Here is a 27,987-nt window from a genome sequence, read left to right as displayed (position 1 = left end):
CACTCAGATATCAGTCCTCTAAATATTTCATCCAGATCCATAACTTGAAAATGAAAAAAGAAAAATATGCCTGTTGATGTTAGAAAAAGTGATAAAAAGTCCTGGATAAGCACAAAAATTTAATGAGTTCTTCACTGAACCATATCACATCCTTCCACCAACCAGTAGTTTTTGCGTAATCTTGTTTACATACAGACCCACCAACAAACAAATGGACAGGGGTGAAAAAATAACCTCTTCAGCAGAAGTAATGAACACATTCAGGCTGTGAAGGGCGGTGTTGATCAAGGAGTACTTAAGGTCATCTGACTGCTGCGGTCTACATACAACTAAAAAGGTTGAGAACCCCTGGGCTAAAGAAATATTAGTTAATCGTAAAAATAAAAAAAACATGAAATAAATCTATGTTTTATCCCTGATTGTTGCTGTTTCTTCCTCCAGACTCTCTTGACCTACATCCCCCCCACACACACTACCACCTTGTGTGCTGTTAAAGGTTACTTTGACTATTCTTTTTGTGCATTCAGACCTGGAAGGGCTGCTGATGCAGGAGCTGCAGGCACACTCGCATGCAGACAGGCTGGGTGGGTCGGGCACCGGTGCAAACTGCTCCGGTGAGACGCTGCTAGTAACCAGGAGGGCAGAGAGGTTGCTCTGCAAGAGCGGCCCGGGCTTAGAACAGCAGCGCCTTTTGTGTCTGCCTGTTTCTGACTGTTATTTATAAACCCAGTAAAGCCACAGCACATTCCAGACTGCCACAGGCGCAGGGAGAGCTGCACCTCACCCATGTGTGTCCTCTTTGTCTCCCTGCGCAGCTCGATCGGCGCTGTCGGGTTCAGGGATGACGTTGCTCACCGCTGTTCACATCTGGTGTAATGAGGAAGACAAAAAAACTGCTGATTGTCTTTTTATTCCTTGATGATCGAGGTGCCTTTAAATCTATTTCAACCCTTTTTTTTTTGTTTAGGCTTTTAATTTGCTGTTGGCTGTTGCCTTTTTATGACCACTGCTTGTGGTCTTCCATGACTCATATTAATGGGAGGGCGTCCTTTTCTTGGCAACGCATTCCTTAGTTTAATGTTAGCCTATTACTGAACTTGACTACTTTAAAAAGTGCAACTCTCTCTGTCCAAATCTCTATGGACTTCCTCCTCCGAGTTTGTGGAAAACATTAATCACATTTCCCTGGATGACTTTTCAAAACCAACACGGGACAATACTGCAGTCAGGGTTTCCTCATTAGCAGGACGCCATATTTGCTTTATCTCTGCCTGTGGATCGCTCTCAGGAAATTTAGTTTACTCATGTTTCCTGAGATGCTTTGTACATTTTTGATGAGGATATAAACTATACGGTTTGTTTTTTTAATGCACAGGCAGCTTCGGGAGATTAATGTTCATCCTCCTCTCCCGTTTTTGTTCCTACTGCACTTTTGTTCAGTTTAGTTTCCTGTAGCCGAGTCCAGAGAACTGCTGGAGACGGTCCAGGCACTAAAGGACACACCTACCCAAACCCCCCCCTCCCTCTGAACCTCTGAACCAGACTCCACTTTCAACTCATTACAAAGGTCACATCAATTGTCCCAAAAGCATAGTATGGAAACCGTACACCTGCCATTAATCTCAGCTGTGGATTTATTTGTGTGACCAGTGTTGCATTGGGCTCTTCAAAGGATGCAGATGATGTTGATGATAAACACACAGATACAGATTTGTTGCTCCATTTGGCTGTGGTCCTCCTGTTTTTTCTGTAAATGAACTGAGGAGATGTTTGAATCACAGGCCTGTGCTCTGTTTTCTTTTTATCTAACTTCCTGATTATTGGCAGGCTTTAAAAGAGTTTCCCCTTCCGTCTAAAGCCTGATTACAAAACACTGAAGCACCCTGAGACCTGCTGCTCTGCTCCGCTGTGGAGCCTCGAATGGTTCAAACTTTGGAGATGGAGCACAATTTTAAAAAATGGAGATACCATGTGTCTTTGAAGAGCTGCGGTGGTTAATTATATATTGTTAATGAGCTGCAGAAAAGTCAGTGGAAACTTACTACCACTGCCATTGGAATGAGATTAAAGTGTAATAAAGTGTGATTTATGATGAATAAAAAGTCCAGCAGCTTGTTGCACCAGCCTTAAAGTTTGATCCTTAGTTTCAGTGTAAAGGAAATACTATAACTGCAAAGTTTTAGCTCGATAGTTTCACACTAAACTCACTATCTAAGCTAGTTGTATCTGTGGCTAGTCTTTAACTAAGTAATTTAGTGTTGCTAACACTAGAGTGTTGTTTGGTCCTGTGTATTTTTGCATAAAGTGTAAGAGAAAACTACTACTTGACTAGTCACAGAAAGAAAAGGGTATCTTCTACTCAAGTGTTTCTTTCACATGATGTATTTATCATTTTACTGAAGGGAAAGGGTCGCCGATATAAAGAGAAGGAAGACGTGATACTGTTGGAGACACTGGTGCACATTTTCAGACATTATACCTCCGGGAAGATGTCCGTCCTGTTACACTCGTTCATTCCCATGAAAAGTTAAGTAATAGTCAAGAATGGTGGAAAAAGAGAGCTAGAGCCAGAAGTTCAAACGCCTGCTCCCCTCTCACCTCTGCACATCTGCTCACTCACTTTGTTAAGTGGGTGTGAATGTAAAAATCAGCTGATTTAGGAAAAGTTGGTACAGAATCAATCAGATGCAGTCCCTCCCTGGTCCAGCCTCCTAAAGATGTGGGTGAAGGGGCCGTCTCAAGATATTTGATCATCTCAGAAGCAGCTCTGAAGAATCATACAAGCTCCTTAAAAAACAGACTGTGCGAATTGGCCAACTTATGAAACAGTTTTTATATGACCGTCTAACATATTAACTAAGGTGAAGATGGCTATAAATCTCTCAGGGCTTTTTCGAGTATGAGCGTGAATGAGAAAACACTTCTCTTATGCAGAGGACCTCAGTTGAGGTGGTCCGCCAATGTTGCATTCGCATACACTCAACTAGATTTGTCAAGAGTGAGTCTTTGGTGCTAGTGCTCAGAGCTGTCCACTCACCGGATCACATGTTAATGCCAGGTGTGAACCTTGGCAGCCATTTGCAGCATTAAATCTGCGTCAGCGTATTATTTCTTCCATAGTGTCTTTCATTTCCTGGCTCCACTGAAAGGCCATTAGTTTCAACCGATCATTATCACGCTGACACATCATTTATTGGCCAGTGGCTCAATCACTTCCAGGCTTTAAACAGTAAAAATGTACAGTATCGTGAATAATGGATATGTGTTGGTTGGAGAGGAGGATTTGTGCCTGAGGATTACACCGTCTATTCTAAAAGGCCCTTGAACTGCTGAAATAAGATATCAGAAGAGTCTGTAGGAAGCCAAGTCGCAGTGAGGGCTGGTGACCTCTGCCTGCATCTGCAGGAGGCCTCAGATCTGCGCTGTCAGACTTGTGGAGCTGAATTACAAACACACCGCTGAGCCCACACTCCCAGCCTCTGATGCTGCTCGTTTTTTTGATGCAGTGGAAGCTTCAAGCGCAGATGTTTGAGCGGCTGGCTTTACCTCGGTGAATGGAAATACAAGGACGAATGTTTTCTTTCGCCAGATCCAGATCGTTATTTCAATCTGCATCATATTGTACAAACTCATAGATAAATGTTAACATCAAGATTCATGCTTTTATTCCTGTGGAAAATCCTGAATCTTCCCTTTAACCAGATCCATACAAATATTTTCATGATGTTTCAGGAAGTTTGGTGCAAATCAATTTAATTATTTTTCCATAATCCTGCTGACAAACAGACATCTGATTGAGTCTTGATAAGTGTGTACATGATAAATCCCAATAAAACCCCTCAAGTTACAATATGGGAGAGTGGTGAGTCTACTGGACTGGAAACCAAATTACTGATCCGCTACTAGTACATTTGAAAACAATAAGAACTTTTATAACATATTTTATACATACTAACCCCATATAAACGTGATAATTGCTGTCGTTGTTGTATGGCCTGGCTAAATAAGATAAGATTCATGCATTATTTCCTCGGAAGAATCCTGTACTTGTCTCTTTAACCAGATCTGGTTTTATTTAATTTAACGTTTTAATGATTTTAAATGAAGTTTGTTGCAAATCGATTCTGATCTTTTGGTGAAATCCGGCTGACAAACAAACATCTGGCTGTGTTTCCCACATGCAAGTCATCACAGGTGTGTACAAGACAGATCCCAATAAAACACGGCCCTCAGGTTACAGAATGGGGGAGTGGTGAGTGGGGAGATTACTAAGTTTTTATCTGAAAAGTTGTTTTTCCTTGTGGGAGTTTGCTTTAAATGCTGGAGACGCTGGTGTCTGTTGGGGTCAGGGGTTGTTTGGAGGTTAGGTGTGAACGGCCGACATGAAGGATGTGCTGTTACGGCCGTGCTATTAAGGGATTGAACTTTGAACCTGTGCTCTGCCCCGTCAATCAGCGCTCTACCAGCGTGACGTGACCCTGAAAATTGACACCTGTGTCTCTGGGCCTCGTCTCCTTCTCCGTTTCTGCCGCCGCTCTTCACTTCAACTCTCACTTGTCAGCTGTTTGTTTACAGCTTTAAAACCCTCATGTTACCTTTTGTGTTCCCTCTCAACAACATTTCAGCATCATGCAACAGTGACGGACTTAAAAGTGCTTAAAAGAGGTTTTGAAGTAATCTTCTCTGAGAAGCGACACGATGGATGTATCTTAAAATAGCCTCGTTGTCTTCCAATGGACGTTCCTTGGGTTTCACCACATGAGACCACACCTGTTCCGACAACAATGGGCTTTTGTAAATTCCAACAACTCTCAAAGTAAAGTGACTCCAGTCATATAATAACCGCTCTGTTCAACTCTCGTTTATTGACTTGGATTATCACTCAGCGCCTGGGATAAGAAAAGATTACTACTACTACTACAGGGCCACTTCACAGTATCAGTGGCACTCATTGCTTGTCATTCATTTATTACCAAAGAAGAAGAAATTGAAGAACTTGAAGGACCATAATCTTGTTTTTTTTAGTTCCCTAATTTAGACATTCTTGTCCTCCAAAAGACTGACTTTGGTTTTCTAACATTCACTGAAAACCCACATGCAGAGACATATTTGTTTGAGACACATAATCTGTCATCAACATTTTATCACCCTTATTGTCTGACATTACATAAATTGTTTTTGGTAGTTACGTTGAGGGCAGGGATTGTTTTGAAAAGTCCCTTATGATGTGTTCAAGGACGATCCCCAACTGAGTTTTTATGGTTGTTACATCAGCAACATTGTTGTGTAAGAAAGAATTAATCTTATTTTTCTTGTGACCATCCGTTTTTCATTTTTTAAATATAATAGCTTGTGGAGGTCCAAAGTTCAGTCTTGGACGTGCATTCGCTGGAGATCATATGATATGATATGAATCTCCAGAACAACCACTAATAGGCCTTGAGGTGAGATTGCCTTTGTCAACAACATAACTTTTAAATAAACTGCTCTGCACTCATTGTCTTACCAAAGAGAAAATGACTCCTGGAAGGACAAAAAACACTCTAAATACTGGATAGATCTGATATGTTAATAGAATAGAGCTGAACATTGTGGTGTATTCATTAATAAGTCGATCAAAGCAAATTGATCTGGAACTAGTTTACGATCAATTCCTAATTGAATGTGGTTTTCTTAGGAAATGTGCTGAGAATTCACTGGTTCTGGCAAATACGGCTTTGTAATTATTTTGTTATTCACTATAAAAGTAATGTAATAGGAACATGTTCATTTCTGTCATGGGAGAAAGTATTATCTTACATTCCATAGACATAATTATATATTGAAAATTACAATAATAATTTGTTGCAGTCCTACAATTTCGTGAACTACATGCAGTTTGTAGTTTGTTGTATAAAACATGCAACGCAACTGTTTTAATGCAGAAAATGAGCTCTGGCTTTTACTGTTCTGACCATTACCCATGAGAAGAAGCTCTAGGGACAAATAAGACACGGGATTGTGTCTACAATGACTCCAGGTGTTCTGGCAGACATCAAGCCACTGCTCCACTACCCTGAACTGAGTCAGGTGAAGTTGTGTCAAGTACACCGACCCCCACCCCTCCAGCCTCTCAGCTGTCCGAGGAGCTGTTCTGTGCTGCCACCACAGCCCTGACCTTAAATTGATGGATGTTTATTTTGAGGCTCAGCAGGGGTTTGGCTCCGAGCTGCACATTAGACCTTTTCATAACCACTCAGGAGCAGGAGCATGGCCTGCGGTCCTCTGGTGGAGCACGACATGTTGTTCCAAGGCTTCTGCTTAACACAAAAGGTCACCTGGTTGCTGCTGTCGAGGTTCCCGGCGTCTTGCTGAGACCAACCAGATCAGTGGCATCTTCAAAACCAGCTCTCCAAGCCGAGTCGTACAATGGAAGCATTTTTACAACGTGCTTTTATGTCCTGTTTTATCGCTTTTCCAAGCTTTTCTGTCCCTCAAGTTCATTTTTATTTCCATTGCTTTATTTTGATCTTCTCTTTTCTTCACTACTTTTTTAATCCTGTTTTTTGAGGCCCACTGTAGTTGATGTAAACTCCCCAATGTCCCATTTAAATTGTAGGAGTTGAGATAAAGCTTCAAGCAATCAGACTTAACCATTTTAATCTTTGTTTTTGTGTTGATGTAATAAAACTAAATAAAATAAATGGATATATATTTTGTTACACAAACTGTGCGCCATGTGTGCACGGTTTTATCTCTGCATGTAGACACATGGCTCAGCCTTGACGGACGTTGCATTTGTATTATGTTTTGTGCAAAACTTAATCTGGATCAACTGAAATCTGCACCCATGAGACTCTTCAACTGGCCAATATGGGCTGGGAGAGGGAGCTTATGGGAGTCTGAATCTGTTGCCACGGCTGTGAAAAGTGTCGGGGTGGGGGTGGTAAGCCGAGAATAAGGCATGCATGGCCGGCGGGGGGAGGCAGGGCAAGGGGGGGAAGGGTGCTGTGAGAGATACGCGAGGGGTCCAGATGTACAGCTCCGCTATAAAACGCAGGAGGCCGGTGAAACAGATGTGACTTTTAATGAGCGTAATACTAGAGGAGGAAACAGGTTAATGGGCGGATATAAAGTGTCACTATGTAACCGAATGTCACTGAGGAGCTGAATGTCGCTCAATTAATGGGGGAGACAGAGCAAGAACATCCTTTCCCTCAGGAAATGAGAACCACTGAGCCATTGTTGCTGTGGCCGGCCGTCATTGTGGATCATCGCACGCAGAAGAGGATATGTTTGTGCTAATACTGTATATATGTGTGTGTGTGTGTGTGTGTGTGTGTGTGTGTGTGTGTGTGTATATATAGGCAGACACTCTGTCACTGTGATTTACGAGGCTCTGGGCTGTTAAGGGTATAGTTCATTCAGTTCCCTTCCAAGAACACACTGCCTCAATGTCATGGCACTTACTATGTATATTGAGCTTTATTGGATGTGTTCACATTAGTCTTGATCTAAGAAAATCGTCTGGCTTTTTTTGGGATGATGGGCTGCAGCGACCAAAGACATAAAATGTTTTTTATAGTGTGTAAGAAAAAGTCCCACGATTTGATTTCTGTGTCAATCAGTTTTTATTTCAAGGCTAAGAGCCTTGTGTCCAAAGATTTGAGATGTGTAAATGACCTTTTTCAGAGTCATCTCCTCGTCCTATGCCTCTGAAGTTTTTCAATGCATGAAAAGAGCCCGTTGCTATTGGCAAAGCTTGTTTATTGTGACGTATTAAAAAAATGAGCCCAGGATTTCATGCAGTGTGACGTGCAGCGAACTTGCAAGATTGTTGTCTGTTGGCGCTTTTATTTTGACATGCAGTCTGCGCTTTGCGTGCCGTCAGTCTGTTTGGTTTCGGTTGAGTAAAGCAGGGACTGGTTCCACTTAGATAAACAATGGAAAGATACATGCAGACAAGCTAAGAATTCTGGGTAACTTTTTTTATTTATTTAAGAATTACGGTCAACATCTTAAGATTGAAATAAATCTTTGTTTTTGTGAAATTGTCTGTCTAAAGAGTAAAGACCCGTTTAAAATCTATGTGAACAGCCCAGGATGAAATGACGCAGTCACCATTATAATGTTGTTATAAAGCATTTTCATGCTGTGAATAAGATCCACCCACTTAATTCCCTCTATATGAAGAGGCTTAATGTGTGAGCACAGAAAAAGGCTGCAAACCAAACACCTTTTTAAGATGTGCTAGACAGATTGGACCATAAAGAATCTGGAGCTGCCCTGATTATGCACAAAACGCTGATAATGTGTCTGAAATGTTCCATTCATGTTCCATTTAAAATTTCCATAAATATGAATGTGTTTTGTTGTGTTGGGATCAGGGACCGAGCTGCAGCTCCGGCAGAATTCCCTGGGCTGCGGCGCGGGGGGGGGGGGAGGATGAGGAGGAGGAGGAGTGGTGGGAGTTAAATGTGGGGTCAGACTGAGGTCATAACAGGGAAGCTGTCTAAATCCAGGAAGCTGGGGTAACGGAGGCACGGTGACGTCGAGCCTTATGGGTAGAATTAATGCACAGCTCCTGTGGGTCTGTTTGCTGAGTGCAGCTAATTGAGCGGTAAAAGCAGAAATCACATGCATAACAATCGGGTTATGCTGAAAGGCTTATTGTAATGTGTGTTTTGTCTGATTTTTAATATGTAATGGTCTGAGAATTCCCAAGTGCACAGGCGCAGATTAAATGAATTTATACACAAAATGCATTTCAGCATGTGCGCACAACTCATTTTTCCTTTGACGCCACAATCAACATTCCATTTTGAATTAGATTAGAGCTGAGAGAGAACGTGTGTTGTATTACCTTCTGGCACACGCTGAACTCAGAAAAATGCACAGGGCTTTCCAAGTCATGAGTTGGCCGATTACTTGCGAGTGCAAAACGCCCGTCTCAGTGGGTCATACTAAGGTAAATGATAGAGCTGGTCCGGAGCCAGAGCAGCTTTATATCATCTCTGTCGGTCTCCTCGACTCTGCAGGCCTTGACTTGATGAAACACAGGCTGAGGGGAGAAGGCGTGAGTAATGACTACCTGAGCAATCAAAACACATTGCTCACACAACAAGAAATCCTGTGTAAATCGTTAGTTAAATCATTATTCCTCACTGGAGGATGCAATGATTGACCACCAGAGATTCTCCTGAAATAGTAATGTCACTGAATTTTCATAATATCGTAAACTTGTTTTTACTTCTTAACTTGTATTATTCTACATTTTGAAAGTATCAAAGCAACATTCATTTGATTGTTTTTCTTAAAGTTACCATAGGTGGAAACATTAGCATGTCAAGCTAACTCACCTAAGCTGCTCTCTGACAGTCCAGACATTTTCCTGAATTTTCTGGAGGGGCTGTATGTGAGACCACAAAACTCCAAATCAGTTGCTATGGTTATTTTTGCAGAACATTTCATCTCAGCCCTCTATAGTTAATTGTCAGGGTAATGCCAGAGTGAACCCATGTGAGAATACAGCAGGAAAATGACAGGAATCTTCCAGTGAGCGATGAGGAAAGACGATGAGATATAAGGGTCATAAGGGCCGACGCTGATGTCGATGACCTGTAGACAATAATATGTGATTTCCACAGCAGAATTTATGCATCATGTCCTGCCTCCTGCTGCTCTACCAAGGTTCCACCCCTCGCTTCCTGTTGTCCGGACCTAATTTTCTAGACTTTTCTGCTTTTTCATCTATTGTGTAAACTGTAAGAACAGAAAGCTTGATGAGCATTGTAAGGCTTAGTGAGCTTGACTAAAACCAGATTCTTATTAAGTAAAGATGTGTGTAGGTGTGTGAGTCACAGAACTGATGGCATCTGTTATCACATGATCCTCACACATCGATGACTGATGTTTTTTTATTTTATTCTCTTCAGATGGAGAGTGTTTTCGAGTGACGCTGCATTTTTGTGGAGGGGGGAAAATGAAACGGAAAGGATGCAATAAAAATGTTTTCCACTTTATTGAGAACATGGCCTGTTTCTGTGCGGTTTGCACTTTTAAGGTTTTATTAAGAACAAGGGGTAGATGGAGAGGGAGAGAGAGAGTTGGGGGGGTAGAGAGGCAGGCAGACTGGTGTAAACACCACTGGGAGGGAAGAATGCACCCCCTGCCATCCTGACCTTTGACCTCGCTGAATGTAGGCCTCAGGGGCAGCCCATGTCTGCGGAGAGACAATGCTGCAGATACCTATTGAGCCCTGGCTTTTTACTCCTTTACAATCCCCCCTGCTATTTTACGCTGCGTTCTTCACTACATAAAAACTTCTCGCCGTGCAGGGTCCAAGTTTGGATTTAGAGGCTGCATTCAGGGAGTTGCTATTGTGCCTCCACACAAGACTGGAGGGGGGGAAACACCCACACACTCTCTCTCTCTCTCTCTCTCTCTCTCTCTCTCTCTCTCTCTTTCTGCTCACTCTCTCATTCACTCTTTTATTTTTTCCTCCTGGGTTATTTCCCCCTAAGCCCTCCGACATTCTGGCACCTGTTTTCCTCACAAAACCATTAATTTATCACTGAATTATTAACTCGGAGCCCACAATGTGTCTGGCACACTGTGACATGTCCCCTGACTTTGCGGAGGGGCAGGGGGTGCGGTTGCCCTGGCAACCCAAAAAAGCAATTTTGCCAGCGTTCCCGTCTGCGTCTGGAGCATCCACCGCCAAAATGGCCTCGGCCGGAGAATGTTATAGGATTAATATAAATACAGGAGATAGAGCCAACATTTTGTATTGAAGAGGCATGGTGTGCAGCCGGCTGTGTGCTTTCAGCGCGACAATTTGCAGGAGAGTGCATTTGCCCATCACAATGGTAGTGCAGGATGAGCCGCTGTAATGAGCACAGTGGAGTAGGAAGGAGCGAGTGGCCTGTACTTTCTATATTTTCGGAATATAGCTGACACTCGATGGAGAGGAAAAGATTGTGGTCGGAAAATAGGGAACATATTTTAAATGATGTGTCGCCAGTGATGCTAAAAAGACTGATATTAAAGCCTGAAAGATGAGGGTTGTTAGTATTCTATCAAATCTGAAACCAGTATTACATCAAAATCCTTTTCAGTCCCTCATTGAATTTTATTCAGTCTGACGGAAATACCTAAATATAAATCACTACTAATCAACATTACCTAAAATAGCCTCATTAATGTCCACAACATGCAGCTCCAACGATCAGCAGCACTTGACTTTTTCAAGAAGACAAGCCAAACTATATAGCCCACTATAGGGACTTTAATATCACACAAATTGGATAAGGACCCCACCCCCCACCCCCAAAAAACTCCATTCAACAAATGAAGGTCTACATAAGAACTATGAGTTTAATTAGTTCAAAATATTGATTTGATATGCATTAAATTTTCACTCCTGTGTTTATTAACTACAATAAATTAAATACATTTATTAGCTACAGCGGACATAAACTGCCCATGATGTTGGTTATCTTGACTTATGTGTTTATATAGATAAAAGGTTCAGTAAGAAATGTGTGACCACCAGATGTAGGTATTTGGCCAACCAGGCAGCAATCCAAAATGGAACCAGCCATGTGAACCCAGCTCTCCAAGTTTAAAGCACGGTTCTTTATGTAAGACAGAAGCACATGCACAACGAGATGAGGCTGAAGCATATTAAGTGATAGGTCATCACACAGAGAAAGGGCAGCAGCTGTCATGGCGTTTTTGAGATGTGTATTTCACCACCGGGGGGAGCCACGGTGGGGGAACACTCTTGACCGCGTAAAGCGATAGTCGGGTCAAAGCGTCACAGATGGAAGCGCCGAGTAACCGACACTAGCCGGCGTAGTGTGGGCTGAAGTACGTCTGAGAGGTGGGAGGGGAGGGCTTCCTTTGTAGCTGTGAAGAGCAGCAACAGTGTTTTGAAGTGGATACAGGCAGTTACTGAGAGCCTCAGGAGCAGATTGAGCAGAGGCGGGGTGCAGCATGGAGGAATGCAAGTCAAAGCTGGCTGCAGGGGCCCAGCCAAAAGGGAGTTAGCAGCGGTGTAGTCCGGAGATGTAATGAGTGAGCAGGAGAACTTTTGTTTCCCATCTTTCTTCAACCTGAGGACTGACCAGAAAATGCAGAATGGTTTAGATTGACGTGAAAGCTTCCTGACACATGGTGAATGAACTGTTGATGCTGCAATGCATAGTTTGAATCCATTTGCAGATTAAGTTATCCATATTACACCGGTGATTTCGAGAAAAGCTGGTGTAAGTGCCAGCACGGAGGCAGAGCAAGACTTCTCCAGTCCAGCTCGCTTTCCCCTGCACTGCTCCAGTAAATCTTTACGGTCAGAGATCACACCGCCTGCAGGCATTTCCAATAAAAAGATGTCCCAGTAAAAGACTAACGTGTTTGTTGAACATGTCTTGAGGGGGCTGCTCTGTCCATCAGACAGACAACCTCCCATTTTCTAACAAATGGCTTCACACACTTAACAATGAAGACCTATGGAAAGACATACGGCCATCGATCAGCTGACTGTTCTATCCCCTGTGCAGGAGATCGCTGCATTAGATGAAATATTAGATTTTATTTTTAAAAACCTATCTTATTTTGAAGACTTAAATCAAACTGGAACACGACTTTGTCTATGTCCTCCCTGAATAATGTAGAACACATTGCTTGTTCCCAGTGCGCACTGTAAACTGTGCCAATAAATGAATTATGACACGACTGAAGGGATTATATGTGCAGCATCTCTTGTCTGATGATAAATACTACACATTTTATGAATTGTGAAATCTTATCTGGATTAAATGGATTGAATAACATGAAAATGTAGCCCCCTTTTCTTGAAGATATCAATAAGATTATCACCGTTTGTCCTTCATGTGAAGATAAAGGCCTGAGCTGCTATCAGCATCACAGCAGGGTTCCTCTCATGTCCTCTTTTGTGAAGAGCTGACTTTTCTTTTGTAGTGGCACAGTTGTAATGAGGCTGCGATGGAAGCGTCTGGCAGACGCCTCAGGCCTGACCGGCTCAGTGAAAGCAGATTTGCGAGGAGATATGACTCGAACAATCACAGGTGAATTGGGCCCGTTGACTGATGAAATTTCTTCCAGTCTAGTTCACTCAACAGGGTGACACTCACCACAGAGCAGCCAGTGTAGAGCCCCATCGGTTACTGACAGAAGCCGAATGTCACTGTCGCTGTCGACATTTCAAAAGAGACTAAACCAAAACTGAAGAACATGTGTGTGGATTTTAGTGTTTTACACCACAGGGGCTCTCCACCTATAAGCTCACCCGCCTCTAAAGGAGCACTGTTGCCATAAAGTGCAGCGGTGCAAAGAAGCATGAAGGCGATTGCCACGCATGACATCAACATGGAAATGTGGATGTCTTGGGATTGGGTTTGTTCCTTCTCCTGTTTCTGGAATGGTTACAAGTAGTTAACGAAGCCAGTCATTGATCCCAAACTAATGTATATACATGTTCTTTGACCAGTGGGGATATAAGATCTTTAACCTTGGTCTGTCCATGCACAATGATGTGAAGGCAGATTTGCTCTCCTTCTGGACGTGGATCCATAGCCATGCGTGATCCAATTAGCATGATGAGCACCAGGCGTAGTGTGAGGCTAATGCCTGCATGTCCAGGAGAATAAATGGATTGTTAGTATGGATTTGCAGCTCTCCCTACAGTCTTGGTGGGCTTTCTACAGAGGTTATTGGCATACACTTAAACAACTGTATAACTATATAGTCAAGCCTCCTGCTCCGCCATGTAGTTGCACACTCTGTTGATATTGATAATGAATAGAAGCCCCCTAGAGAAAGAGTGGCAACACGCAATCATGATGCAGCGAATGCAATCTTCAAGCGGTTTACATGATAATTAGCTTGTGCTAGACTCGCCTGTTGGGCTTTCTGAAGCAAAATAACCCTTTGGCCCAAGAAAGGCAGAACATGTGTAAACTGTAACTGAGGCCAAGGTTTTGTCTTCACTCCATCCATCCATCGTCTTCCACTTATACAGACTTGGGTCGCGGAGGTAGCCGGCCAAGTATTGGTGTTCCATACATCCCTCTCCCCAACCATGGTTTACAGCTCTTCCTGGGGGATCTAAGGCATTCCTAGGCCAGCTGGGATATGTAGTCCCTCCAGTGGGTTCTGGGTCCACCACAGGGTCTCCTGCCAGTAAGGAATGCCCAGTGAACCTCAGACACAACATGCCTTGCAGCTCAGCTCCTTCTTCGATGCCCACATTGAGACTCTGATGCATGTTTCAGTGTTAATTTCTCCTTTAAGTCTGGCTTCAATTAGTTATTTGACATCATAAAAATGGAGTGAAACGTCATGATTGGCACCTGAGACTGACTCACGATTGGTCAAGCTTGTTTATCGGTGGAATCTTGACACAGCGGCTCCATCCCATGATTACACTCACAAGGGTAGTTTTGTGCAATGGGAGGAAGGGGAGTCATGTCATCCATCTTTATCAGTCATGATATTTACAGTGATAAAAAAACTGATTTCACCCCAAGCTAAACTAACTAGCTCTTCTCTATGGTGACATTTATCACACAGTCATGAAAGTCATCAAACCTCTCGTACAACTCTGGAAAAGAAAGTCAATATTGCATTTCCTAAATCGTCAAACTGACATAAGAAACACTGTAGTCCAATAAGTACATTTACAAAACCTGACAAGAAGATGAAAATATCTTTAACGCCACTCCTTCCAGGCTGACGCTGTTTCTCAGTCCGGGAATGAGAGCAGACCTGACAGTAAGATTTATGTCTGTTATTCAGTGCAACATATCATCATGTCACATTCTGTATTTATTGTCTCAGCCTGCGCTTCTCAACAGTGTAAAAGTGTTTTGCAGAAAATCAATCGCTGATGCATGTGATCCTCCTGTTTTCAATGTGTGCTGTTATTGTGAGAACTATTGTCTTCATTGTGTTAGACGAAGATTGTTTTAGATTTACAAGTAGATGACTAGTGTGAAGTTCCCCTGGCTTCCACCCCCACCCAGTTATTTTGTTTGTCAAGGTGCTGAAATCCATTTGAGGTCTGTTTGTTTGCGACCGTGAACCGGAACGTGCAGCTTTTTGTACTCACAAGGTCATTTGTCCGCCCCGGAATCATAACAGCCCTTTTATACTAAAGGCAGATCTGAGGCCTCGGAGGATTTAGCATCCGGAGGCAACTCTGATCTGCAGCCAAATCACCAGGCAGACGTGATTCAAGGATGCAGTAAATTAGTGGCAAGACAAAGAGGAGGAATCGGTTCTGCCTCTGCGGTTGCTGCACAAATCTCACAGCTGCTCTCTTGATACTGCAGCATGAGAGATAAGACAGGACTGAGGAAAGCCGATCGGTACACAGCCATCTTATCCTGCTCGCTGTGCTTCAGGAGACGTACATTAACCTGTAGTGTCATCATGGGAATAGGTTTGGCTCTGAGGACGTCCGTGTCGGGTCAGTTTGGTCCAGACTGGAAATACCTCAACGACTATTAGATGGATGGCCATGAAACGTTGTGTGGATGTTCATGATTCCCAGAGGATGAATCTTACATATTTGTTATTTGCAACACAAGCTGATTCGATTTACATAGCTCAAGGTAACAAATCACAACTTTATTTTCGAGGGGCTTTACAACCTATACTGCACACAATTCCCAAAGAAGTGTTACAGTGCAGGTTATTGAGGCCATTTCTCACTTTGAACACCTGTTTGCTTTCACAATCGTGTTAGCTTATTGATATGCTGCTACATACCTCCGTGTGGGTTCCTCCGGGCTTTTGATAGATGGAATATATCTGACATTCTGGTGCTAGTGTTGCACCACTCACCCTATCACACTGGTTTTTTTTTTTCTTTCTTTTGCGTCCCTCTCACACTCTAAAATCTCATCTCGTCAGTTTGGATGACAGCAGGCAGCCGAGTGAAACCGTCGCCGAGTTACACAGACGCAGTGTCGGGCTTTTAGAGAATCACAGTTAATGCGTCTAACCCTGTCAATTTGTGAGCCGAGATTGAGTTTCCAGAGCAGCATGGAGCATGTGGTAAAACCAACAAGGGTCTGGGGGCTCTGGGTCGTCTTCTCCATGGGACAGACCGTCTGAGCTCTGCTGACAGAAAGGGCCTGTGGTTGCCCTCTGCGCAAATTACGCACGTTGCCATACACTCGCAAAACGGCAGGCACCACAATTTGAGTGAAACACATGTCGTGATGTGCAGGAGCCTCTGTGCTCCTGCAGTGAAGTCACGCTTTTCACAAAAAAAGGCAACGAAAGGTTTTCATCAACCTGGAGCTCAGTGGTAACCAAACTCCAGACTTACTTCACCGAGCCCCGAGGAAAACGCTGCTCACGTTATTTGGCTAAAAATCTCTTAAAATAACTACCGCAGCGCCCAGACAGAACAAATCATTATATTACACAGGTACTGAAGTGCTTGGCTTAGCAGGAAATAAATTTAATGGTTGAAAAGTAAAAAATGTGTTTATTTATAAAAGATGAAGTCACCATTCCTTCTTAACTACTTGAGTTTTTTTCCCTGCAAAGTTATTTATGGCATTTTGAACCTGAAAGTTATAGCTTCAATAAAAGGAGACACGGTTTTACACCGACAATGTTGTTGACTTTATTCTTAACGAGACGTTTTTTTGATTATGATGTTTATATGAGTCGCTAATAGAATATTCCATTCATATTCCTGTTTACATGTTACAGAACTTATAGTCTCATTTGGTAACTTCCATATGTGTTGATGTTGCAAAACGCTGCAAAAACTCAAATAGGATGTCATAATGCTCCGGAACAAACTGTTTACATTGCAGGATCTTATTCAGACTTTTGTTTTAATGGGGTTGATAACAGAACGTTGCTTCACATGTAAACATAGTCACTGACATTCTGCTTTTTAGAGCCAGTGAGTGTTTCTCTCTTTCCTCCTGTCTGAATTTTCAGACCTGCTTTCAGGAATTCATGTGACGGATCCTTTTCTTCTTCCTCTTCTTCCTCCTCCTCCTCCTCCTCCTCTTCTGCTGTAGTTGCTGAAGCAGCAACATTGCACTTCGCTGATTGCTTCTCTTTTACAAGACAGGACTGTTTTTCTATTCACAGTGTAGGAGTCTTCCCCTCTGATATGGAAAGTGAGTCTCAGATAGGAAAGGCTTTAAATGCTTGATCTGCTCTTTGATGTTAAGGGCTACACTCTCCGCTCGCTGAACTCTATAAATAACTCCGGTTCATGCACAGATTTTCTGGCCGTCAAGAGTACTTTTTGACTTTATGAGGCTGCCTTAATCTAAACTCATCATATAGGAGGTATTATGTTTAAATTTAAGGCCCACAGGCACTCGTAAATATCAGTGAAAGCACGAAGCGTAGATCCAAAAAGCTGCAGTAATTCATTCAGGATTCAGAGCAGGAGTGGGTCTTTCTTTTTTTCCCCCAGCTTTTATCCATGACGCAGCAAAGATCGCACGGGTTCGCTCCAATTCAGACTCTTTAAAGTTAGATCAGCCCTGCAGCAGTGTGCTCTGCACCCTCTGCAAATTCACCTCAGGCTTGACTGCACTCCTTTATTTTTTACTCTACCTTTGAGTCTCTTTTTAAAATGACAGAGAGGGGTTATGACCTATAAAATACAAATAGCCCTCTGCTGACATTTGTTTTGTTTAGAGTATTTCAGGTGAACATACTTCTGCTGCACTGAGGACACAATTTTCAACCACGTTTCCTGCTGTGAGATTGAAATACATATGGTTGTGTTGTTTGGCGTCTTTCCATTCAGGTTTTACTCCAACCTCTCCTCTCATCCTTCTCTCTCTACAGATGAAGCTGTGGAATAAGTACAAGGTAACCAGTATCCCATCTCTGGTGTTTGTGGACGCAGCTACGGGGAAGGTGGTGTGTCGAAACGGTCTACTGGTGGTCAGAGATGACCCCAAAGGTGAGTTACGACATTTATTTTTATTCCTTGACCACAAGCGCTGACCTCGCTCCTCTTTGCAGAGTTGTAAACATTAACCCCAATCACCATCAATTCAACCCCAGAGATGAATTGTTAATGAGGTAACAGGAAAACATTTGAGATCAAAGGACAGAGCAGTATAGATCAATTCCTCACACCAATAATCCTGAATTCATGCTGGGGAGCATTCCTCAGCTACTCTGAGCTGTGGTTAACAAGCGTGTTGCAGTGTAATCTCTTTAATCAACACCAACAGCTGCAACAAGGTGGTAACACCCATGTTAACTCACTCTTGAGTTAACATCAGACAGTTGCACCTATCCTTGTTAAACAACAGCAGGTAGGACGTGAAATTCCCCTGAGGCACAGGGGCATGAATGAGCAACTTTATGCCAGACACTTAGAATGGCACTGAGTGGAGCGCATACCTCCGACAAGGCCCAACAGTCCTTTTAAATTCAATGTGCTGCATTAAATTTCACACTCGTATTCCTCTTTCACACCAAGATTATCGGGTATACGCTGGTTTAAAAAAAAAAAAAAGGTGATTGACTCCTTTTCCTGCCAGTAGACGTGTCATGTTTAACTTCACAAGTTCAATGACAACAGAGCAGCTCTCTCTCACCTGCCAAATCAACACGTTCATCCGGGTGTCACGTTTCCATCACTGTCGATCGGAGCCAGAGCCGAAGTCTACTGCCGAGTCATTTGACCGAGGTGTGACTGCCGGTAAAGGGTCTTTCCATATTAGTCCCCTAAATGTGCCTGATTGGGTTTTTTTCATCAAGATCCATGAATTATTTTCTGGTAAAAAGGTGAAAATGCAGTATCTGGCAATGTTAAAGAAAGTTTAAAAATGTGCAACAACATTTAATTTAGTTCTTCCTTGACCCATACTGCATCCTTCCATCGAATTGTGTGGAAATCCATTAGTTAACAGACTTTTTTGGAAAACCGCTAAAATGTGCATTAATGAGCAGCTCCAGCCACTTGTGTTATGCAAAGACTTTGGTCATATAGAGATGATTCTTCAAGCAGGTGCAGTTAACCCACTGCAGAAGAAGAGGATGGTGCAACAAGATGACCTGATTAAAAGAGCATCAGTCAAAGCTCAAACAATACGATGCAAATAAATCATGTTTAAGTCACGTATTCTGTCATAGTTCTCCTCAAGTTCTAGACACGACTTCACGTACATTGTGTTTTATTTGCTAAATCTGTTACCATGACACCTTGTTTCCACTTTTCCACTCCAGGTTTACAATGTGCAAATTGAAAATGTGCATATAAACAGGCAGATGGAAAGACACCACATGTTACAGTGCTGTGGATGAATAACAATTGGACTAAAACTGGACTCTGCAACAGTTCAAAGTCAAACAGTGGAATTATTCCAACTTAAACTATCTGGTTTGTCTGGGTGTGTCAAATAAACTTGAGAGGCTAAAGTCAACCAAACTGTAATGAAAGCAGTAACTCAGTTCCCACCTGCACACAGACACACAACACACACGCTGATTCTGTTTATCAAATGCCTGGTCAGAGTTGGCCGTGGAGATATTGCTTTGCCACATCACTCACCGTTCCACCAACATATTTTGCAATAACTTTCTTCCCCCTCCTTTGTGTTGATGCTTCTGTAATTATGGTGCTGCAGGAATATTATAACATGTCTGTGTCTCACTCCCTCATCTGCAAACCCTATAATTTCTTCACTTTGAAGCGGAGACAGAGAATTAACAAGAGTGGGCTTGCATTCCTCCCTTGTATCGAGGACGTCCTCTGTGGCTCTGAAGGTCTTAATATTTTATAACGCTGCCTCTTTTATACTGGGTTTGGTCATCCTGAAAAAAGAAAGCGCCATTAGTCATGTGAGGGGGAAGAATAGAGGCTTTATGGCAGCACAGCAGTGGAGCAGAATCAGTATTATGACAGATTTCACTGTCTGCCAGATGAAAGCCAGTCCTAGCCCGCAGTGTTATTTCCATGATGAATTAACTGTTCCTACAAAGTCGAAGTGGCTGAAGAAAACATTATTCTCTGGCTTCTGTAGCAGAGAAGGGACACTGGCACTTGATTAGCAGGGGTTTTCTAATGCCGGTGCACCTCCTCTTGAAGATAAACACAGCTATCGTCTTTGTTTTATCCCTCAGTTTTCCTGCTCTAGGCAAACGGAGAGCGGTTTCGTCACGTGACAAATCAGCAGCTATGTTCAGGAGAGGAAAGGGGCAGTAAAAGTTTGCCCGGGACTGGGAGGGGCGGGCGAATGATTCAGGACCATCTGCCTTTCACTCTCAATGAAAGGCCCGACCTGAGTGGCGGCTGACTAGCCTGCAGCGCCAAGATGGAGTGCACTTTTACAATCAGTGCAACAATAAAAGGCCGCACCAGCACAGCCCCGACGTGTCTTTCCTGCCTAATGAAGCCCTGAACAACTGCTCTCACATAAGAGGCCATTAGGACCCGACCGTACAAGGTTTCATTTGTGATTACCCCTCCTTTTCAATTCGGCTTCACCAGCGCATCTCCAGAGCTTGACGGCAACAATGGAGACACCTTGAAAAGGGAATGAAAAGTGTGAAAGAGAGCAGGGGGGAAGTATTTCTGGCAGACTTCCAGCCGTGCTCGAGAGGCACGGCTCTGTCATTATTAAAATCATATTTTGCGTCTGGTGTGTGTTTGCAAAAGCAGATGTCACACACAGAAAAAAACTGCAAGTAGTGTAAACATGACAAGTGCACATGACTTTTTGATCACAGCAGCGATGACGAACACCGAGGGAGTGTCTCTGGTTCTTATGTTTAATTGAAACGGGATTTTTATTCACGCTGGCCGCAAAATTCAAGGGAATATCTGGAATATCTAAACATGTCGGTCACGGTTCGCCGACATTAAATGCTAATGATCCCTTGGCGTTTCCTCTAATGCACCGAGAGGAAGGTCTAGGTTTTGAGTTCAATATCTCCGCAGCTATTGGACACATTCATATACATATAACTAGCTTCTCTCCACTACTACAGCAGTTTAACATGCAGCTAAACACCAGCATGTTAGCATTTAGCTCCGAGCTTCCCTGTGTACGAGCAGCCTCACAGTGCTGCTAGCATGACTCTTTTTTTTTTCTTTCTTTCCTCCCCATCTTCCCCTTTTCTTTGCCCCCTCCACTTTCCTACCCTCCGCCAGGCCTGGAGTTCCCCTGGGGGCCGAAGCCATTTGCCGAGGTGGTGGCAGGGCCTCTGCTCAGGAACAACAGGCAGACAACAGACAGCAGCTCTCTTGAGGGACACTACGTGGGAGTGTACTTCTCAGCACACTGGGTGAGTGAGGAGAACAAAGACAAAGAAGCCCCCTGATTTCTCTTTCTTTTTCCAGGCCTCGTATCTCTGTCAAAACACAGAGACGTGGGGGGAGAATAGGGGGCAGTGGCAGTGGAGCGCAGCAGGAAGAGGCAGAGCAGTTAGTCAAGACAGATAAGAGAGAGGAGCGGGAGGGCGGAGGCGACCCCATTGTGTCTGTGTGTTTACACTACCGGCGGTTAACTCTACCCGTCCATCCTCTCATCACCACCTCTGGACCTTTCTTTAAAGTTGGCATCAGTCACCGCCCACCCCGCTGACATCATCGCTATTGTCTCTTTCTGTTTTGGACCTGCTGATATCCAGCGAGGGTCATGACTCGGTGATGCATGCGAGGCGCTGCATCATCCGCAGACTGCTCGTGATGAGATGCAGTGCAGTCTCACCGAGGCCAGTCAGCACGGCAGCTGCCAGAGCCGCAGCCTCGGAGACCGGCTCTGCAGAGCGGTGACGCCTGAACGCTGGCTCCCGCCCCAGACCCACACGAAATTGAATAGGACAAGTCACAAAAGCCATTACTGGATTTTATTTGCAGTTTTTTTACGCCACATTTCATCTGATATAAATCTGCCAGCCATTAAAACTAATTATGCAAACATGAAATTCCAGCACCTGGCCTTGGCATCCATTTATGCACGTGTGTATTTTTAAGTTTTCCTCCTAATGTTCCATGGATCTGAAATGGCCCACGGCACGGAAACATGAGACTTTGCTTTTTCGCTGCAGTGTGAGGAGAATGGTTTTTTTGGTTTTTTTAATAACCTTCCCACAATTAAACTTGGGCTAAAAACTTCTTCTGTGACAAATATCAATAAGCAAAGCGCCTCATACAGACGGGGCTGTGACACAACGCTGTTTACACTGTAATGAGTTGGGAACATAATTTAGAGTCTTATCTTCTAGGAGCAGCAGAGAGAGAAGTAAATTAATGAGCAGAAAATCGACAGAAGACTTTGTGCTTGTTACTCTCACACCCATCAGAGTCCCTCGGTGTCGGTGTGATGAGTGTGCAAGACTGGATCAATAAAAGTGCTTGACACACCGTAATCAATGAATGGGGATGAAATATTTTCCGTATCTAGGTAATTAGAATTGTTGATTTTTATATTTGTATTAATACTGCGTATGAGAAACAAAATAACATGCAAGATATTTACAACCTGGAAGAAAAGAAAGCTGCTAGTTTTTGGGCACATGAAATAAAGACTGGTTTATCCTCCTGCTAGAAATCGACGCAGCGCCTACACAGAAGTATAAACTGGCCTTTACTGTTTCCGTTCACGCTCACTGCTCTTGTAGAATCATTTTCACAGCAGGGAGGCACCACTTTAGTTTACCTGCCCGGCCCCAGACAGACCAGGTTAGCGACCAGCTGGTGAACATAATGAAGCATTTAACAGCTAAAGAGCCAGACGTTTCCCTCAGGAGCTGGTAGAGGCCAAAACAGAGATAAAAGTGTAAATATATTGCATATGTATTGCATTCACCAGCTGGACAGAAAGACGACTCCATACGACGGCTAATATTGCTCCATATCTGCTGGATGTGTAAACAGGTGCTGGTTAAAAAGTTCATCATATTACAGATTATTGTGTTTACAGCTTGTTTCTGCTGCCACCAAGTGGTCAGGACATTGCATGTTAACATTATGGAGCTTTGTAAAATTAATAATATCAATACCTCCATTGATAATGTCCCAATGTTGGATAAACCTGTGCTTCAAGCATTTATATCTGTAGACACATTTATTCCATCCACTCTCACCAGACAGAGTTGCTGAACTTTTGGCAAGTGAAGAGAAAAAAATATTACTTCAAATACATTCCCTGCATAAATAATTTAGCTTGTCTGGTTTAAATAGTCAGTTGCAATATGTTCAGCATTTGAAAAGAGGAAAAACATTAAAATGCTGAAAGAGAGAAAACAGAGATTGACTGGTCTGTTTTCCTTCCTGCTGCCATGACACTGGGATTTCATGTCAGTGCCAGCCATACCACCACTCCCCCTGCCTGGGTGTAGTGTGGCCTCTCCAAACACACACACATTCAGAAGTGTTCTCAAGCTACAGTCTTACAGCAGATTAGTGGTTTTAAGAAGCTTGTTTTGATACCAAACACCAGAGAATTACTAGTTTGTGAAAAAAATGTTGACATGGTGACACAGAGGAAGAGATCTGGGAAATACCCAAACCAGTGGAAGCTGCTGCAGCAACCTGTCGTATTTATGTCACTGCAACATCTCATTCACTTCCACTTACGTTCTGTTTTCCTTTTCTCTCTCTCTCTGACAGTGTCCGCCGTGCCGCAGCTTGACCCGGGTCTTGGTGGAAACGTATCGAGCCGTCAAAGAGTTGGGACAGAAGTTTGAGATCGTGTTTGTGAGCGCTGACAGGTGAGTGGCCAGGACACGAACGGGATCGTATTTATCTGACGCACACATTTGTCTCGAGCTGTTAAAGGTGCAGGGTGTAGAATTTAGTGACATCTAGTGGTGAAGTTGCTTGTTGCAGCTGAATACTCCTCAGCTCACCCTCCCCTTCCAAACATGAACCTGTGGTAGCCTTCAGTTGTCATAAAAACTCAAAAGATGTTTAGTTGTCCAGTCAGGATGACTGTAAAAAACATGGCCGCCTCCGTAGAGAGGATCCGCTCCAGATGTAAATATCCAGTATTTAAATGTAAAGGAGCCATTCTAGGATAAAGAAAACGACAATTCATACAATTCAAATTATTACACACTAGTGAAAACATCACTAAGATTATTTTGTATTCAATTTCTGCCAAAAGATCCCTTTCACCTAAATTGTATACACTGGACCTTTAATTTTGATCACCAGGTCAACGTCTGTCTTGTTGCTGTTTCTTTTTTCACATTTTCCAACCTCTCCAGGTCGGAGGAGTCCTTTAAGCAGTACTTCAGCGAGATGCCGTGGTTGGCGGTGCCGTATTCAGATGAGGCTCGAAGATCACGACTCAACAGACTCTACGGGATACAAGGTATATCACAGCCTCCGCCCCCTCATGAATGTTGCCTCAGATATTCAAACTGAGAGGAGAGGGGCTCAGTTATGTCACCACCCTGAAACGATGACACAGTGACTGACAGCTCTCTGTGCCAGGCAGGCGAACAGCGGCACCGATCGCCCTGCAGAATGTGGGCCGGTTATCAAGTTTACTGTCGTGTTCGCTGCGGCAGTGCCGCCCCTCCCTGTGTGCCTCGCTCTTTTCTTCTAATTCCCGCCTCTGTGTGTGTGCAGAGGGCTGTGGATGAAGTTAGCAAGAGCTGGCTCTCAGCCTCTCCTGCTAAGAATGCAAGGAATGCACCGAGGACGAGTCAACACTGCCCCCCCCCCCCCTCCTGCATGCAAAACCCTGCAGTTCATGACGGCCCCCACCTCTGCACTTCAGTCCACATGCGCAGAAAGGATCACAGTGACTCATGCACCCTGTGTGCTCTTGGACCGTGCTTCTGTCATACGGCTTCAAGACTGTAATCAGTATGAAAATGAGAGCCAACGAGAAGGGTGGGAACAGCAGAGGTGAAAGTGGACAGTGCTGTAGAGAGATCAGTCACCAGAAAGGCAACAACTGGTCAGAAAAACATCCACACAACAGAGAAAATCTCAGTGGGAGAGGGATCGGTCTGCGTCATCATTCAGGGAAATGACCTCAACCACCTCCCGCACTGTTGCCCATTTCCCCTCCTCCCTTTGTCTTCCTCTCACTCCATCCTCACCTCTTTTTTTTCCTCCTCCCTCTCTAGGTATTCCCACGCTGATTCTGTTGGACGCAGAGGGTCACATGATCACGCGACAGGGCCGTGTGGAGGTGCTGAACGACCCGGAGTGCCGGCTCTTTCCCTGGCACCCTCGGCCCGTGCTGGAGCTCAGCGAGTCCAACGCCGTGCAGCTCCACGAGGGGCCCTGCCTTGTCCTGTTTGTGGGTGAGAAGACGGCACTTTTATGACGCAGCCTGCGCAGCTCCACATGGGGCCACGCTTGGAGCTGCTTGTGCATGAATGAAGTGGCATTTACGTGAATGTCAGACTCCATGGAAAATTCTTCCAGTGTCGAGAGGTCCCGGGGGTCTTTGGGAAATCTTTCTAGCATTTCCATCTATTTATATGCTAATACAGGTGTGAGGATGCAAAATGCAGTGGGTTTGTGAATAATACGGAAGAATGATTTAGACGTGAAGGGCACTTGTGAGGTCATTATAACACAGGACAATACAGCACCTCAGAGAAGAGGTTGCATAGCGATGACCCTTTAAAATCTGAGACCACCCAGACGTCTCTCAAGGTCAAAGCAGATTGGAAAACAAGATGGAGACCATCTGTACAGTTTCCATTATCTTTTCACTCATCTGACCACCAGTCATCTCACTTCCCTTCCCTTCCATTTCACTCATCTGTGCATTTTTCCTCTCCCAGGTGGCCACTTCTCATAGTTTTAACATCCTCCTTGTGTCTCTCTCTCTCTCTCTCCCCCCCCCCCCCTTCAGATGCCGAGGAGGAGGGGGAACTGGAGCCGGCCAAGGAGCTGATTCAACCAATAGCAGAGAAGCTCATGGCAAAGTACAAAGCCAAGGAGGAGGAGATCCCGCTTCTGTTCTTTGTGGCTGGAGAGGTGAGATAAGCCACTCAAGGCCACTCAAGGCCGAGTAAAATACCGTTTCACTCACACTCGCAGAGCTGCAACTGTGGGATGTTTGTTTTACTGCGCCTGGTAATGTGCTTTAATATCACATACAGTGTACACAGACTACAATGATAAAGTTATTTATCAGCCCTTAAGATTTTTATACATTAACTTGCAACATAAACAAACCGATCTGATGAGAAACCCTGCATCTGGAAAAAAGGTCACGCAGGAGACTCAACAGTTGAAAAACAAACGTGTTAGTGCCCTCTAGTGGACAAACACAATACTGTTTCCAAAGGATTGTAGTGTGATACATTTTTGTTTATAGTTAACAATAACACACTGTGAACACTGCAACGACGTGGTGTTGATATAACGTGATTTAAAACTGATGAGGATTTATAAATCCAGTAAACATTAGCATTTGTGTTTCTGACCAACTAGCTTTCTCTCTCTTTTTGGGGGGGGGGGGGGGGCTCTTTAGTAGCTAAAGGCTCCACTGTGAACACCAGCTAGTTGCTAACTTTGCTCTGCTGTTCAATGCTGACCAGGCAGTGTACAATGGGCCTGACAACCAATATGATCAATTTTAAAGTTGGATATTGAGGAAGAATAATCTAGATATTTATTCACTAAAAATAAGCTGGTCCGTTTTCTCTGGACAAACAATATAATGGAAAATTTAAATTATAAAGATATAATACCATTTAATCTGTAATAAACTCATATCAGCCAATTTATCAGACAGATTCTTAACTCATATTGTAAATCCCAGGTTTGTATGAGCACCCTGGCAACTGTCAGAATTTCATTATTCTATCCTTCCTTCCTTTATTGGGCCTCTTGAACCTGCCAGAGAGACACTCATCTACTACCCACAATTCATCTGTTTCCCTCCTATAGTAATAGAAGCAGAAGATTTTCTCTACTCCCTCCACTGGCTCCAAATCCTCCCTCCATCTCCTGCTGTTTCTCCTCCCTCGTCTTCCCTGTGCGGGACAGACTCTGGAGTTTTCATAACTTTTGTTATCTCATGTTGTTCTGACCTTTCTAGAGCTGGTGGAGTAGGCAGCAGCAGCCGCAGCAGAGTCAGACATAATTACGAGATTAGCTGCCTCTTCAGTCCCCTGCTCTCTGCCCCCCCGACTTCCCTTCCTTCCATTTCTCTTTGTGTGGGAGGACAGCGCTGGTTTCTCGTCTCACACACCAAAGGCCGTTCTCAGGTTTCGTCTGTGGGGCTGCACGTGTAGCGTCTGTCCAAAGCCACCCCGCCCTCATCTCAGCCTTAAAATGTAATTGACATACGCACTCAGACCAAGAAGAGCTTTTAAGTTTCATGAAAGACGAGTCGACTTGAAAGTGTTTTGTGTTCATCGTCTGTCTGCCAACATGTATTTGACCTGACATGAATGCACAATGTGGCACTTGTGTTGTGATGGGTTTGCCTCGTCTCCCTGATGGCACGTGTGCTAAGCCGGATAATTTTTACATCCTTGTCACCCAGGTATAATTTCCTGGCTCAAGCTCAACCGGCTATGAAATCACCAGGTTTCATTTCCAGACTGAGGTCACGGTCAGATATCACTTTCCTGCTTGAGGATCTGGGCTCAGACTCCTGCACCTTGGCCCGGGTTTGCCCTGGTAGTCGCACGCTCCATGCCAGGCCAGCTGCTGGGTTTTCTGTGTCCATGAGACGGCAGTATGTTGGCAGTCTCTCAGGGGGACGCCCGGCTGAGCTGACTGACACAGGATCTTCTTACCTTACTGGAAAGAAAAAGGGGCCAGAGTGGTACAGTACAGATTCTTAAATGTAGAATGAAGGATCTTTTGTTCTTTGAGTCCTGCTGTGTAGTAGCAGTCGAGTGCAAAGTGAACTCTGGTGCTGTTTCCTCTCTCATAAGAATTTGAACGGACTTTGTGCGGCGAGCAGCAGCTGGGATTCTGCTCTTCAAAGCTTTGTGTGAGTCCCTGAACGGAACGGTTGCTTTGACTCTGGATCATAATGGGTTGCATGA

The 27,987-nt window shown here is 43.9% G+C and overlaps 1 protein-coding gene across 1 annotated transcript in view; it reads left to right on the top strand.

Annotated features, from left to right (window-relative positions):
• Positions 1–27,987, top strand: part of nxn (nucleoredoxin) — a 57,971-nt gene that overhangs the window by 25,357 nt on the left and 4,627 nt on the right. Inside the window, exons 2-7 of the mRNA XM_034604541.1 lie at positions 17,836–17,953; positions 21,158–21,291; positions 23,621–23,721; positions 24,220–24,326; positions 25,093–25,272; positions 25,833–25,957. Coding sequence (XP_034460432.1) covers positions 17,836–17,953; positions 21,158–21,291; positions 23,621–23,721; positions 24,220–24,326; positions 25,093–25,272; positions 25,833–25,957 — 765 coding nt within the window. The remainder of the gene's footprint in view (positions 1–17,835; positions 17,954–21,157; positions 21,292–23,620; positions 23,722–24,219; positions 24,327–25,092; positions 25,273–25,832; positions 25,958–27,987) is intronic.

Source organism: Hippoglossus hippoglossus, chromosome 13 (genome assembly GCF_009819705.1).
Source record: "Hippoglossus hippoglossus isolate fHipHip1 chromosome 13, fHipHip1.pri, whole genome shotgun sequence".
NCBI lineage: Eukaryota > Metazoa > Chordata > Actinopteri > Pleuronectiformes > Pleuronectidae > Hippoglossus > Hippoglossus hippoglossus.
The sequence above is the reverse complement of the archived record's forward strand: the minus strand, read 5'-3'. Positions and strand labels throughout refer to the sequence as shown.